At 43.9% G+C, this 14994-nt stretch overlaps 1 protein-coding gene across 2 annotated transcripts in view; it reads right to left on the minus strand.

Annotated features, from left to right (window-relative positions):
• Positions 1-898: 898 nt before the first annotated feature.
• Positions 899-14994, minus strand: part of Ube2h (ubiquitin conjugating enzyme E2 H) — a 92218-nt gene continuing 78122 nt past the window's right edge. For both annotated transcript variants that reach the window (XM_031381413.1, XM_031381412.1), the window contains 2 exons: positions 7412-7540; positions 899-1347 (listed from right to left, as the gene is read on the minus strand). In XM_031381413.1, coding sequence (XP_031237273.1) covers positions 1223-1347; positions 7412-7540 — 254 coding nt within the window. In that variant the 3' untranslated portion in view covers positions 899-1222. The remainder of the gene's footprint in view (positions 1348-7411; positions 7541-14994) is intronic.

The raw sequence follows: 14994 nt of genomic DNA on the forward strand, positions 1-14994 counted from the left end.
GAGAAAGTGTCGTCCCCTCAACCTGTGAAAGTGGTTCTTCCCCAAATCGGGCCACTTTGGTACAAAAACTTCCATTTGTTTCAGCTGTTACCAATTGCAAATTTGGGATGTTCTGGGTCTCAGACACCCACACTACCCACTCCCGTAAGCAGCTGGCAGCTTCCAGGAGGAAAACTAAGGCTGGAGGTCAAGGGTCGAGTAGGGACTCAAACGTCGAGGGCAGTCTTCCTCCATCTGATGGTCCACTGAGCGCCTTGTCCAGGAAGGAGACTGTCTCTTGGTAGGTGAAAATTAAATCTGTAACCTGTCTAGGTATAATTCACACAAATTAAAAAAAAAAAATTAAAAAAAAAAAAAAGAAAAACAAAAAAACAAAACTGCTTCCAGTTTCACAGCTCAGTCCAGGCAATGGATAAACAGGCCCAGCGCTAGGATCAGATGTCACTCTGCATCTTCAGTCACTTCTCTCCTCCAGTCCTGTTCTCTCAAAACACTCTGCTGGATGACAAGCTGTACACCCTCAAAAGGAAATGGCTTCACAAAATGCTTCCCAAATGTTCTTTCTCCAAGGCAAAACCAATGTGGCTGCAGGTCTGGTAGCATGGAGGGCAGAAATCTACCTAGAAAAATGCACTTAAATTTGAGTCAAAAAAACCAAAAGCCCTAAGTGTCACTTCTCACTCAACTCCCTGCCTCACGCTGCTCCTCACCAAGGGCCACTCAGGACTTGGGAGCAGCTGACAAGGACAGAGCAGCTTCACAGGCTCTCCAAGCACGCGTCCCAGCCCTCTCCTTCCCACTCTGGAAAAGCACTGTTCTATCTTCATCCAAGAGCTGGTAGATTTGGTTTGTTTCTTTGGAACCATCAATAAAAAGAAGCAAACTTTTCCTGCTTTTCTCATGTTTACCTATCAGAGCGGCAATCTCTTGACAGTTCAGTAGCACACAGGCTGGCTTGGCCAAATGGACTTATGAATGCATGCATTCGGACCGCATATTGCTACCAAAATGGAATGTGGGAATATGCTATGCACCTCAGGTTGAGAAATGACCAAGAAATCAAGATCTAAAGGGTGATATATAATATATATATATCAATGCTATTATTCATAAAAACCTTGTTTAGTAATAAAAAAAATTGCTTTGTTTAAATATGAATATTAGAGTCTGCTTCTCATGGTTAGGAAATAATAGTCTTTCTGAAAAGCAGATGCCTTTTCTACTACAACTCCATGTCCTGGGCCTCATCTTCTGAGAAGTCAGACATAGAACTCTCCGATGAGCTGTCGCCAGTGCCCTCCTCCTGTTCCTTCAAGGCCTCCTCCGTTGCATACTTCTGGATGTATTCTGCACAGGGGGGAAGGTGGGTATGAGTTAAGTGAGCCCAAGGTGCAAACTCACCTCCTATCCCAGTGTTATAACAAAAAGCCAAGGGGTAACCCAAAGAGGAAGTGACTTGTCTGGGTTGAAATGGGCAATTCACACTTTTTACTTTCCATGTAAATAAAGTGATCTATCTCCCAGAGAAATGTGGTGATTCCACAGTGATTTATCAGGACTCCCCACCCCCCAATGATCTGCCGCTGTGTAATCACAGCTCGATCCTGACGCCTGGGTTTTGGAAGCAGACAGCGATAACGGACTCAGTCTGCTCATCAGAACAAGCTGATACGTGGAGGGAGGCTCAGGGTCTCTTCCATTCACTCACCCAAGAGCCTAGGCCGAAGTGCTGGCTGAGAAAGAATTTAAGAAGTGCTGAATAAACAACACATTTGTTCCTAGAGGCTCACTCTGTGTAAGTAAACTGCTTACACATACTATGGAAGGGCAGTGGTAGGAATCCCGTCAGGGCACAAGCTGGACCCATGGCCTCCCACATCCTCACACTGTGTCTCTTCCTGTGGTGCTGTTGAAGGTGCTGTGAGGAGCAGGCAGATCACACAGGCCTGCCAATGCTGCGGAGACAGCACAGGGTCTAGGTAGGAACATTTCCCTATTTCCTCTTGTTTTGTTTTATGAGACAGTAGTGACTGGACTGGAACTTGCTGTATAGCAGACTAACTTAAAACTTGCCATGAGGGAGACTGGAGAGATGGCTCAGTGGTTGGGAGCACCGACTGCTCTTCCAGAGGTCCTGAGTTCTATTCCCAGCCACCACATGGTGGCTCACAACCATCTGTAATGGGATCTGATGCCCTCTTCTGGTATATCTGAGGACAGTGACAGTGTAGTCACTTAACTTTCCAAGAGCTTCCTACCAGTGTATGTCAAAGTGCTGAGAGGACAGGTATGTACCAACACACTCAAACACACTTCCTTCTGAACAAAGTTTGTAGATCTGAGACTTAAAGCCTTTGAAACTATAACAAATGTAGTTAAGATTTTTTTTTTTTAGACAGGAGCTCACGTATTCACGAGATTATAGGTATATACCCCCATGCCTGGTTAAAAATGTACTTTTTAGAATAAGAAAAATGTTAAATTTGTATGTGTGTGCACAGGTGCTGGAGGAGTTACGGCGTGGGCTACCCTATGGCTGGCTGGAAACTTAACTTGGGTCTTTTGAAAGAGTACCCAAGCTCTGTTAGCTACTGAGCCATTTCTCCTGCCCAGGGATTTTATTTCTGACTCCTGCCTAGATAGTCCACTTTCCCTTCACAGAAGTTGTTATATCTTTTAAGATATTAAAAAACAACCAAATGTCTAGAAAGCATTTGAGAAGGCTCTTCAGAAGACCGAGAAATTATGAACACGGATGCTAACAGGGAGATCAAAACAGACACAGGGCAGACATGATGGGAACTGGATGAGGGCTAAGACAGGAGTTAGAGACACTTCAGCCCCTACACTGTCAATTCTGTACACAGGGTACATTTAAAGTCTTAGTGTTGCTGGGCAGTGGTGGCGCACACCTTTGATCCCAGCATTTGGGAGGCAGAGGCAGGCAGATTTCTGAGTTCAAGGCCAGCCTGGTCTACAGAGTGAGTACCAGGACACACAGGGATGCACAGAGAAACACTATCTCGAAAAACAAAAACAAAAACAAACAAACAAAAGTGTCACCAAAACTATGTAGCTAGGGTATGAAAACTGAAGAGTAATTTAAAAAAAAAAAATCAATCTCATATAGTCTAGGCTAGTTTCAAAAATCTCTCCACAGCCAAGGATAACCCTGAACTTCTGATGCAAACAACCTATGCATGTGACAGCATATCTAGTTTATGTAGTGCTGGGAACTGAACCAGGGTTTGTATATGCTAGCCAGGCACTGTATATCAGCTAAGATACTCCCTCCCAGCACTTGGGAGGTAGAGGCAGGCAGATCTATGTGAATTCAAGGCCTGCTTGTTCTACAGAGCCAGTTCCAGTACAGTCAAGGCCCCACAAAGCTCTGCCTCAATAAATAAACAAAACAAAAATTTCAAAAGGGAGAAATAGTAACAAAAGTAAAACTCTGAAAAAAATGAGCAGAATGTAGAGATTTTGGTGGGTACACGTTAATCAAGAAATTACAACTGGGGTTGTAAATTAGATACCCTGAATATCAGACATTTACATTAAGATTCATAAAAGTAGCAACATTATGGTTATAAAGTAGCAGTGAAATGTTATTGTAGGCAGTCACAACTTGAGGAAGTGTATTAAAGGGTCCGTCCCGGCATTAGGAAGGTTGGGAACATCTACTCTAGTTTTTCATACTAACAGAGGGAGTGGACACTTCAGTAGCTCAGACTCATCCAACTAGACAGTCACAGAAGGAACCAGCTAAGGATGAGGTGGATTACCTCAGTACTGAAGATCCTTGGCAAGCTGATGTCACTTAACAGAGATGCTGTGTGTATACACTGGCATGTGCATGGATGCCAGAGGCTGATGTCAGGCATCTTTTTTTGTCCTCCACCTTCTAGAGGGCTCCAAGGAGCCTCCTGTTTTTCTACTCATACTAACAGGGCAAGTACTTTAACTGAGCTATCTCTCCAGTCTCGCTAGCAAAGGTGTTTTTGGTTGGTTGGTTTACTGAGACAAGGCGTAGTAAAAATTCTGGAATTTTGGTTTCTTTAAAAACAGAACAGCCAGGTGGTGGTGGTGCATGCCTTTAATCCCAGCACTCAGGAGGCAGAGGCAGGCGGATTTCTGAGTTCGAGGCCAGCTTGGTCTGGGGGGGGAGGGGGAAGAAAGAAAAAGTAAGTACATATGTATACATACATAATACATACATACATACATACATGTATATAGTTTGTTGTTTTAATCCCAGGTGTGGGGGATGTGGGGCTGCTTCAAACTGACTGCAGTGGCTGTAATTTGCTTTGTGCTCTAACAGAGGCATGGTTTTCCCAGACAGTTTCTGCAATTTTGTGACAATGGAATTCTGGGAACTTTTGGAGAGTATATAACTGTTAGAGTCCCAATTGGAGGTTGTTGGTTGTTCAGTGGGTTGGTTGCAGTTTGTTAGTAGTCTTGGTCAAAGAAAATTAGATTCAGGGATCTCTCTCTCCTATCTAGTGTGAGGGGGTAGGAAAAAGAAGAATACACAGAGGCAAAGATGGCTATAACAGCCTCTCTCTATTCGCCCTGGCTGTCCTCTAACTCAGGAGATCTGCCTGCCTCTGCCTCCTGAATGCTGGCTGCCTTACCAGCAAAGGGTTTGGGTGGGGGAGTGACCTATCTTTAGACAATGCCAAGGTTCCCTATGTCCACCCATAGCCTGCATAGTACTCAACCTTGTTTTTACACCTGCATTTTAGTTTTTTTGTTTTTTTGAGACAGTGTTTCTCTGTGTAGCTCTGGCTGTCCTGGAACTCTCTCTGTAGACCAGGCTGTCTTGGAATTCAGAAATCCACCTGCCTCTGCCTCCCAAGTGCTGGGATTAAAGGTGTGCACCACCTCTGCCCGGCTACACCTACATTGTAACAAAGATTTGTTTTTACATGTATTGATGTGGATATGGGTGTGGCTATGTGCATGGGGGCGGGGTACCCGAGGAGACCAGAGACACTGGACCCTCTAAAGCTGAAATTCCAGGCAGTAGTGGTCTGTGGACATGAGTGTTGAGAACTGAACTTAAACCATATGTGTGGTGTGTTGAATCAGAATGTCCCCCAGAGACTCATCCATTTGAATACTTGGCCCCCAGCTATGCAAACTATTTGGGAAGGATCAGAAGGTGTGGCCTTATTGGAGGAGTTATGTCACTGGTCTATCCTTACAGTAAGGGAACAGTGACACAGCCACTCTGGAACCACTCTGGAATAGTAATGTGCATCCTCAGCTGTTGTGACATCATCTCTCTAGCAACTACTGTATGCCACACCTGCACTCCTAACACCTGGGGGAGAGAAGTAGTTACAACTCTTCTGTGATGAGGCATGCTAAGCTGTGACTACCACTGCAAAAAAATAACCTAGGAGAAGGTCAGGCCTCGACATACCCACTCTGAGTCCGTATACCTAGGGTTACCTAAAGACATGAATAAGCAACTTGGGGAAAGGCTTATTCCTGGGGGGAAAAAGCATAAATTAGTCATAAGAGAATGGTCACATTCAGGAAATGGAATGAGATTCATTTCAGAGTGGAAGGAAATACCAGAGCAGTAGCTCCGGCTCCCCAGGGGTGGGGCCTGAGAAGAGTTCACAGATTAGGAGGTGAGGCTCCAGCTTCTGTAGAGCAGGGAAGAGTGGTGTGGTTCCAGGGCAGGAAGAAAAGCCTGAGTCCCTAGAGGGCCGCAGGAGCTGACAAGGGCTTTGGAAATGCCTGGTCCTAGGAGCAAGGGGAGCAAATCAACAAGTTGGTGAAGTTTGAGAAATAAGGCACAGACCTCATTTCCTGAATGGTGTAAGAAAGATGGGCGAGTTAGCATACAAAGGTACAACAGAAAGCAGGGCTGAGCTCAGGCCGGAACAGTCACAGCTATCTCAGACTACCACGGATCGCAAACTGACCCTCAATATGGACACCACAGAAAGTTAGGGGTCCCTGAGACAGAAGTAGCTAGCTACCCTGAGATGAACACAGGTCTGTTTCTTTGGTAACTAGGACCAGAGCAAACCTGTAGGACAGTCAGGGTAATGCTATATTGCTCAGGCCTAATGGGTGTTAGAACTATACAAATATTTTTCTGTATGGTTGACAGACACTGTTTTGTTTTTTGTTTTTTTTTAAGACAGGGTTTCTCTGTATAGCCCTGGCTGTCCTGACAGACACTGGTAAGTGAAGGCAATGTCAAAATTTTAGCATAGTTTCCTAACAAAACCTTATCTGGTTGAAATTGCCATTTTCTCGGAATATATTTTTTTTTTCAAGACAGGGTTTCTCTGTGTAGCCTTGGCTGTCCTGGAACTCACTCTGTAGACCAGGCTGGCCTTGAACTCAGAAATCCGCCTGCCTCTGCCTCCCAAGTGCTGAGATCAAAGGCATGCGCCACCACTGCCTGGCAATACATGGTTTTTTGGCTATGTATATTACTATACTATATTAAATTAGGCTATTAATTTACAAATTACTTGAGACCCATGAAAATGAACATTTCTACTTTATTTAAATAAAAAGACTCAACAGTACTCCATAGAGACCTGGGGATAGGAGAAAACAAACAGAAGGAAACTATTATTCAACACATGGTCCCCAGTGTTCCTCTTTGATGTAGTCATGCTCTCCTAACATCCTTTACTGCTATTGTTGGCAAATGGATCTGACCACATTTTGAGGCTCCTGATGCTCTGCATCCTATGCAGATGAGCACATCATTACCTAACACAAAGGAACTCAGTGCCTGCCTGCCTGCCTGCAGAAGGAGCAGATGCTCCTTCTGTGTTACGCTTTAAGCACCTACACTTTTCACAGGCAAGTTCTCAAATGCAGACCCAGGCAAAGGGGCAAGCAGGGGTGGTGGCTGTAGTTCAAGCAGAAAACACACTGAAGAGAAAGAAAAGGTAAGCTGATACAACTCAGGCTTTAGGTGTCCTCTTCCCAGCCTCATGGAAGTGATCCTGAGTGTGGGGACACAACACAGGCTCTGAACCTAACAAGGAGTCAATGAGGACGCCACTGCAGTGTCTTCTTAGAGAAACATACAAGGAACAGAGTTACTTAGCTTTGAGCTGGCGGTAGTGTGCGCCTTTAATCCCAGCCATGAGGAAACAGAGGTAGGAGGATCTCTTGAGTTCCAGGATAGCCAAGGCTACACAGAGAAACCCTGTATCAAAAAGCAAGCCAGCCTGGTCTACAGAGTGAGTTCCAAGACAGCCAGGGCTATACAGGGCTATACAGAGAAACCCTGTCTCAAAAAACCAAACCAAACCAAACCAAACCAAACCAAACCGAACCAAACCAAACTAAACAAAAAAACCCAAACCAACAAAATAAAGAGACAGACTCTATATGGCCAACTAAAAGCAAAAAGCCATCTTACCTTTAATTTTCTGCTTGTACTCTTCTGGTCGGTGGAGGTACATGGCTGCAGCATCACCATTGAGAGGGTCTATGGGGTTAGGATAGGCCAGCAACTGGGGCAGGAAGGACTCAAATATATTGGTAAGATCTGAAAACAAATAAACAAACAAACAAACAAAAAACACTTCATGCATGGGAACATGCAATTTCACCTAATTAATTGCACTTCAGTAGTAAAGAATGCTCTCTTGGGCTGGAGAGATGGCTCAGCAGTTAAGAGCACTGACTGCTCTTCTGAAGGTCCTGAGTTCAAATCCCAGCAACCACATGGTGGCTCACAACCATCTGTAATGCTGATGCTCTCTTCTGGGGTATCTGAAGACAGCTACAGTGTAGTTACATATACTAAATAAATAAATCTTTTTTTTTTAAAGAATGCTCTAAAAATATTATTTATATTTACATGTATGTGTTTTAGGCAGCATTAATGTATGTGCATCATGTGCATGCGAATGCCCATGAAGGCCACAGGGTGCTGGAAACTACAGGTCGGTCCCCTAAAGAGCAGCAAGCACTCCTAGCCACAGGACTACCTCTCCACTCCTCCAGTACCCCTTTCTCCCCCACTTGCTCACCTGCTTAAACACTCAGCTACAATGAAGATGATTTTCCACAGAGGTTCCACAAAAACATATCAACACCAACTACATTTAAAATGGAAACTTAAGCAGCTACATGAGCATATGCAGACCATTCTCTTTGAAAGACAATTTTCTCAACCTTTACCCACCCCCCCTTTTTTTGCATTGTTGAAGAATTCAAATCCAGGATCTTATGATAGACTGGTATTACTACAGCCTCATTTTCTTGATTTAAATGCACTCCATTTCCCAAACAGAAACACACACTATTATTACACATTATGTCCCAATAATCTATCCCACCTCAAGCTACTGTAATTCCTTTGTAAAACATCTTTCTATGTCATGAGGGAGCATCTGCTGTGGTGTGTGTACTGGAGTCAGGCAACTCTGTGGAGCTGGCTCTCTCCTCCACCTTTCATGGGGTCAGGGGACTGAACTCAGGAAGCCAAGTGTGCATAGCAAACAGCTTACCCACACTACACCACCTCACCAATGTTACAGGATGGTGGTTTGCTATGGATTGTAATGCTAAATACTGGCCAAGGTTGCCTTGGAGGGGAGATCCTCACCACACACTCCAAGTGATGCTATGCAACATTACTTCACCAAGTTATCCCTGACTGGTCAATAGAGATGCTTACAGCCTATAGCTGGGCAGAAAAGAGATAGGCGGCATTTCAGTTCTCTAAGGCAGGGGTGGGAGCGGAAGAGAGAGAGAGAGAGAAGGACAGACGGACAGACAGAGACACAAACACACAGAGAGAAGACACCATGAGGGTTGGCCAACTGGAATAAAAGCAGCCCAGCCAGAACATGGCAAATTAAAATTCTGGGTTATTGACAAGGAAGTAGACAAACTAGCCCAGCTCTAGTGCTTTACTGCTTATTGTAAATGTAACAGTTTTGTGTCTTTTATCTGGGAACTGAATGATCCAGGGTGGGGTAGGAACCCCCTATTTACTAGTTCAAAATGAGTTAATTTCCTGTATAAATATCTTTGTCTTATGTGAGTGTTTTATGCCTGCACGTGTGTCTGTACCACGTGTGTAGGGCCCACAGCTGCTGGAAGCCACATCAAATCCCACTCAACTGTAGTCACCTATAGGTGATGAGAATTGAACCTTGGTTCTCTGGAAAAGCAGCCAGAGTTCTTAACCACTGAGTTCACTCTCCAACCTATCACAAAGAATTATCAGGACCAAAATGACATTTGTTGCAAGTCCGAGAAATCCCACATTAGATATAAAAAAAGATCAATCAAAACTTTTCATAGAAGACTGGAGTAACTACTTTAGATCCTGCAGCCAACAGAGGTGTCTGTCCAGTACAGCTCTGTGGCTATGGCTCCAAGTAGCCAAAGATAAACACCACGAATGAGCATGACTATGCTCCAGTAAAGCTTTACATACAAAGTGCCCGGCACAGAGAGATGCAGCACAGTGTCCCAGCATCATAAAGGAAGAAAGCCTTTCAGACAGTGGTTCTTCCTGCTCACTTCCTGGAATAGTCTAGAGGTGTGCTTCTCAACCAAACATTTTGCAGAGATAAAATTTTGCTATCTCTGAATTATCTAAAACAGCTGTCATGAAGCATGTCTGCTAAGCACCCGAGATGTGGTGAGTGTGAATTTTCTGTTTATGAAAGCCTGATCTGAACACTGAATGTGGGCAGTAGATCCTGTACCAGAGTCCCCAGGCAGCGTGCTTCTCCGTCTGTTCTCCCACTGAGTAGTTCCCTCCAGAATGTGAGGTTTCCACCTGGGCTTTTAAAAGACCACCTTCAGAACAGTCCCATGGGATTAAATTATAGTGAAGCCACACACCAGAACCCCAGAGCTAAATGTTTTAAACAAGAGGGCAAACAAAACAATTTCTCTCTCTCTCTTTTTTTTAAAAAAGATTTATTTATTATATATAAGTACACTGTAGCTGTCTTCAGACACCCCAGAAGAAGGAGTCAGATGTCATTGCAGATGGTTGTGATCCACCATGTAGTTGCTGGGATTTGAACTCAGGACCTTCGGATTGAAGAGCAGTCAGTGCTCTTAACCGCTGAGCCATCTCTCCAGCTCAAAACAATTTCTCTTTAAGAATTTCATTATTTATAACTTTTAAAATCTAGAAGCAATATGTTCCTCAGACTAGTGGTGATTCTCCTCTCTTGGTCTTTTCAGGTGTTAGCAGCAAGCCCAGCTAACAATATCTTTAAAGACATGTCAAGGGTCTGGGAATGAGTCTCAATTGGTAGTGTTTGCCTAGCATGCACTATACTATGGGTTGACCTCTAGCACCCCACACATAACACAGGTGCAGCACCGCACACCTGTGAGCCCAGCACTTGGGTGGTGCATCTAATAAAACACGAAAAGTAGTCTGGGATTTACCAGTACACTCCTGTAATCTCGGCACAGGGGATGCAGATGAAAGGTTGCTCGAGAGTATGAGACAGCTGGATTAGGCAATGAGACCTACTTCTCAGCCACAAAACAACAACAACAAAAACCTAAACCAAAGACCAAATAAACCAAGAGCAAAAAAAAAAAAAAAAATTTTTTTTCATTTGCCTTCCCAATTTAATTCTGGGGAGAAAGAATTAAGTATGACAATGGGTTAAGTGCTGTGCATAGTGGTGCATGCCTTTGATCTCAGCACAGAGAACACAGAGGCAGGAGGATCTCTGTGAGTTTGAGGCAAGCCCTGGAACACAGTGAGTTCCAGAAAGCCAAGGCAACACAGGAAGACTGTCTGAAAAAACAAAAAACAAAACAAAATAACAACAAACAAAACCCCAGACAATGGGTTAAAAATGGCAAACAGTAAATACATTAAGAGGAGGAAAGGTGGCTCAGTGGTCAAGAGTTTGCGCATTTCTTGCAGAGAACCTTAGTTCAACCAGAAGCACCAACATCAGTAACTGCCTGTTACTCTAGCTCGGGGTGAAATGCCTCTCGGGCATTACACATATACGTACTCACGTACAGATACAAGATTAAGAATAAAAATAAATCAGCTTTAAAGAAGAAAAAGAGGAGGAGGAGGAGGAGGAGGAAGAGGAGGAGCAGCTGTGCAAACCACAAGCCAGAGCAGGGGGAATTAGCAACAGTTCTAATTAAGAGGTAAGACAGTCACAGCAGTGGCCGACTAACACATCCCAGGAGCCACAAGCCAAAATCTTGCTGTGTACTCCAAGCTGGCCTCAAACACTTGATCCTGCCTTAGCCTTCCCACATCCCCAAGAGCTGGAATTATAGGCGTGGGCCACCATGTCTAGTTTGGCTAGACACACTTTGAGCTTTGCTGAGCACTGCACTTCAACCAGAGATGGTTACCACCAAGTCCATTCCACACATAAAGAAATGGAGGCTCGGGATGGCAAGATGGCTCAGCGGGTAAGAGCACTGACTACTCTTCCGAAGGTCCTGAGTTCGGATCCCAGCAACCACATGGTGGCTCACAACCACCCGTAATGGGATCTGATGCCCTCTTCTGGTGTGTCTGAAGTCAGCTACAGTGAATTACACCAGAGCGAGCGGGGCCAGCAGAGGTCCTGAGTTCAATTCCTAGCAGCCACATACATGATAGCTCACGGCCATCTGTACAGCTACAGTAGACTCATACACATAAAAATAAAAATAAATCTTAAAAAAAAAAAAAAAAAGAAATGGAGGCTTAGGGCTGGAGAGATGGCTCAGCAGTTAAAAACCCTGACTGCTCTTCCAGAGGTTCTGAGTTCAATTCCCAGCAGTCGTATGGTAGTTTAACATCTGAAAAGTAGAGAATTTGCAAGTAAAAGTCCCTGAAAAGACAGTTAATTGTGGTGTCTGTCTGTGGGGCAAAGTACGCCCTTCCTAGACATCTACAGGACTTCAGCAAAGCCGTCTGTAGTGGGATCTGATGCCCTCTTTTGGTGTGTCTGAAGAGAGCAGCAGTGTACTCACACAAAATAAATATATCTAAAAAAAAAAAAAGAGGCTCACAGAGGTTACATGATAAGTGAGCTTATTTATCATGCTGCCTGTCAGCAATCTATCATCTCATTTTCATGATGTCTGTAGTACAACCATGGCTGGGGAGTCATGCTGTGCCTAGAGACAGGCTGCCTCTCTCTCTCTCTGCAGCTTCCCTGTGGCTACTTCAAAGTGACACTCTGCTTCTTCTCAAGTCCCCAGCACAGGAAGCAGCCCCTGCTGCTCACATGCACTGCCATGTTCTCATGACAGGTGCTGCTGACAAGGACCACTACCAACTGTTCCCACCTAACAACAACAACAACCTTTTAAAAATAAAGTATAGGTTTTGTTCTCTCTGACATTCAGAAGGGCTTTGGGGCTAGAGAAATATTGCAGACTGCCTATTACATAACCAGGGGATTGCTTGTATCCCAGGAAGAGATCTAATAAACTTTCCTACTACCTTACGTATCTTTGTCAATGTGTTTGCTTCAAACAAATAGAAGAACCCTTGAGTACTGGTTCTTCCTTCCTGTTTCTATCCTCTTCCTGTGTTAGCACTGCTGACCCATTGTTACAGAGGTGCTGAGTAGTACCTCTAAGTTAGGGAACAAACAGTGCACAGCAGTCCTGGGTGGAGAGGAGGTAGCTCAAGGCTCTGGCCACCTGGAGGCAGTGGGATGGCTAGGAAAAGAAACTTTTATTTGCAAATTTTTTGCTTTTCAGATTGAATGTGGAAAATATGACCATTATATACTATAGAGAGCATTAGATGTTAAAAACTGTTCCGGTGGGCCTGGCTCAGTAAGGGTGCTTGCCTCTAAGCATTAAGACCTGGGGAGTTTGAATCCTCAGAATACATGAAAAAGCCAGGAGCACACACTTGTCATCCCAGTGCTGGTGAGACAGCGGCAGAGGTGGGCAGATCCTTGGAGCTTGACAGACAACTAGCTTCCTGTCCATCCTTCAGCTGTGCAGGCACCAAACAAGCTTATTATGATTTCACAGTATTTGTAATTTAAGAATTAGGTTTGTAAGCCACATGTGATAACACACATTTAATTCCAGCATTTGGAAGCTGAGTTTGAGGCCAGCCTGGTCTACAGAGTGCATTCCAGGATAGCCAGGACTACAGAGAAATCCTGTCTTGAAAAGACAAAAAAAAAAAAAAAAAAAAAAAAAAAAAAAAAAAAAAAAAAAAAAAAAAAAAAAAAAAAAAGACAAAAAAAAAAGCAATAAATATGCTGATAACTACAAAATCTTTTTGATGGTTCTAGTTTTATTAGATTTGACATGCATAAAATTAATTAATTTTGTGAAAATCCATTCCCTTCTGATGAAGGAAGTGGGTTTACTAAGCACCCTTGCCCTTAGACTCAGGTGGCTGGAATGATAATGGTTCCCAGCTGGTGGACTGTTTAGAAAGCATTAGGAGGTGGTCACTGGAGGAGGGCACGCCTCCCTCCCTGGCTACCTTTCACCAAGAGAGGGGATGAGTCAGGTGGCTCCAGTAAGCTCTTCACTTTTGTTCCAGGCCATGCCTACTGCCACGATAGTAATGGACTCACCCTCTGAAACTGCAGCAAGCCCCAATCAAATGTTTTCCTTTATAAGCTGCTTTGGCTATACGAAATAAAAAGTAAGACTCCAGCCAGGCGGTGGTGGCACCTTTAATCCCAGCATTTGGGAGGCAGAGGCAGGCGGATTTCTGAGTTCAAGGCCAGCCTAATCTACAGAGTGAGTTCCAGGACAGCCAGGGCAACACAGAGAAACTCTGTCTCGAAGAAGGAAAAAAAAAAAAAAAAAAAAAAAAAACAACAACAACAACAAAACCCAACACAAACAAAAGACCCCAACCTCAGAAAGGAGTTTTTCTGTTTTGTTTTCGAGACAGGGTTTCTCTGTGTAGCCCTGGCTGTCCTGGAACTAAAGAGATTCAGAGTTTGATTAGGCTTTTTGGCTCTAACTGCCTTGACAAAATGCCTCTACCATGTCTCATCTCTGTCAAGCTGGACCTTAAAGAACATTCAGGACTCTAAATTCTCACCTTGACAAACAGAAAAAAAAATAAAACAAACATTTCTCTTCAAGATTGAGTTCCAGCTCTAGAACATTTGGCTTGGCATGCCCAAAGCTCTGGACATTGTTTCTAACACAAACAGGACCAGACAGAGAAATGTATACTCTGTGTTCTGTCCAGGACTGGCTACTCTGGGCAGCCAACAAACACAATCACTGTTCTCCTTTGTCCCAAAATTCAATAAGGAGCAGGCTGAAAGGAAAGGAAGTAATAAAAAAAAAAAGAAAACGATGAACCCAAGTCACAGGGTGTTAATTCCTGTGGTCCATGATTCCTTCTGTGACTTACACAGGGCTTTCCTGGGATTCTGGAATTGCCATTGTAATTCAATCTTATTTCTAAAAAAATTATCTTAGGATGTTAATCACATTATTCATATCCTTGACTATTAGGGAAAAACCAGCCACCAAGTTTCCAAAATCCCGTCATCAATTCACAAGCAAATCAGGAGTTTTTTTACCATTCTTAGAATAAAGCCAACCGCTAGATTTTACTTCAGTGCTCAGCCAGGCTAAGTACTGAATATAAGGGAGCCAGGGTGGGGGCTATGGGGCTGTTTTAAGGACTGGAACAGAGCAGGACATGGTGTGCAGGCAAAAATCCCAACACCTGAGAGCCAGCCATGGTTACTTCGAGACCTCATCTCAAAACAGACAGACAGACAAACAAAAGTGAAAACAGCTGGGTGGTGATGGTGGCCCAGAGGCATTAAAGGCAGAGACAGGCCTGCTCTACAGAGTGAGTTCGAGGACAGCCAGGGCTACACAGAGAAACTGTCTCGAAAAACCAAAAAAAGATGTTTAAAGTCCTTTACCAGTTCCCGGGAAACAACAACAACAAAAAATCTGGAACTTGGTTAAACATTTACAATTTTTTTCTCCTGCTTACAGTACCTGAACAGTGAAAAACTACAATGAGATTCTACAAAA

Source organism: Mastomys coucha, unplaced genomic scaffold (genome assembly GCF_008632895.1).
Source record: "Mastomys coucha isolate ucsf_1 unplaced genomic scaffold, UCSF_Mcou_1 pScaffold20, whole genome shotgun sequence".
Taxonomy (NCBI): domain Eukaryota; kingdom Metazoa; phylum Chordata; class Mammalia; order Rodentia; family Muridae; genus Mastomys; species Mastomys coucha.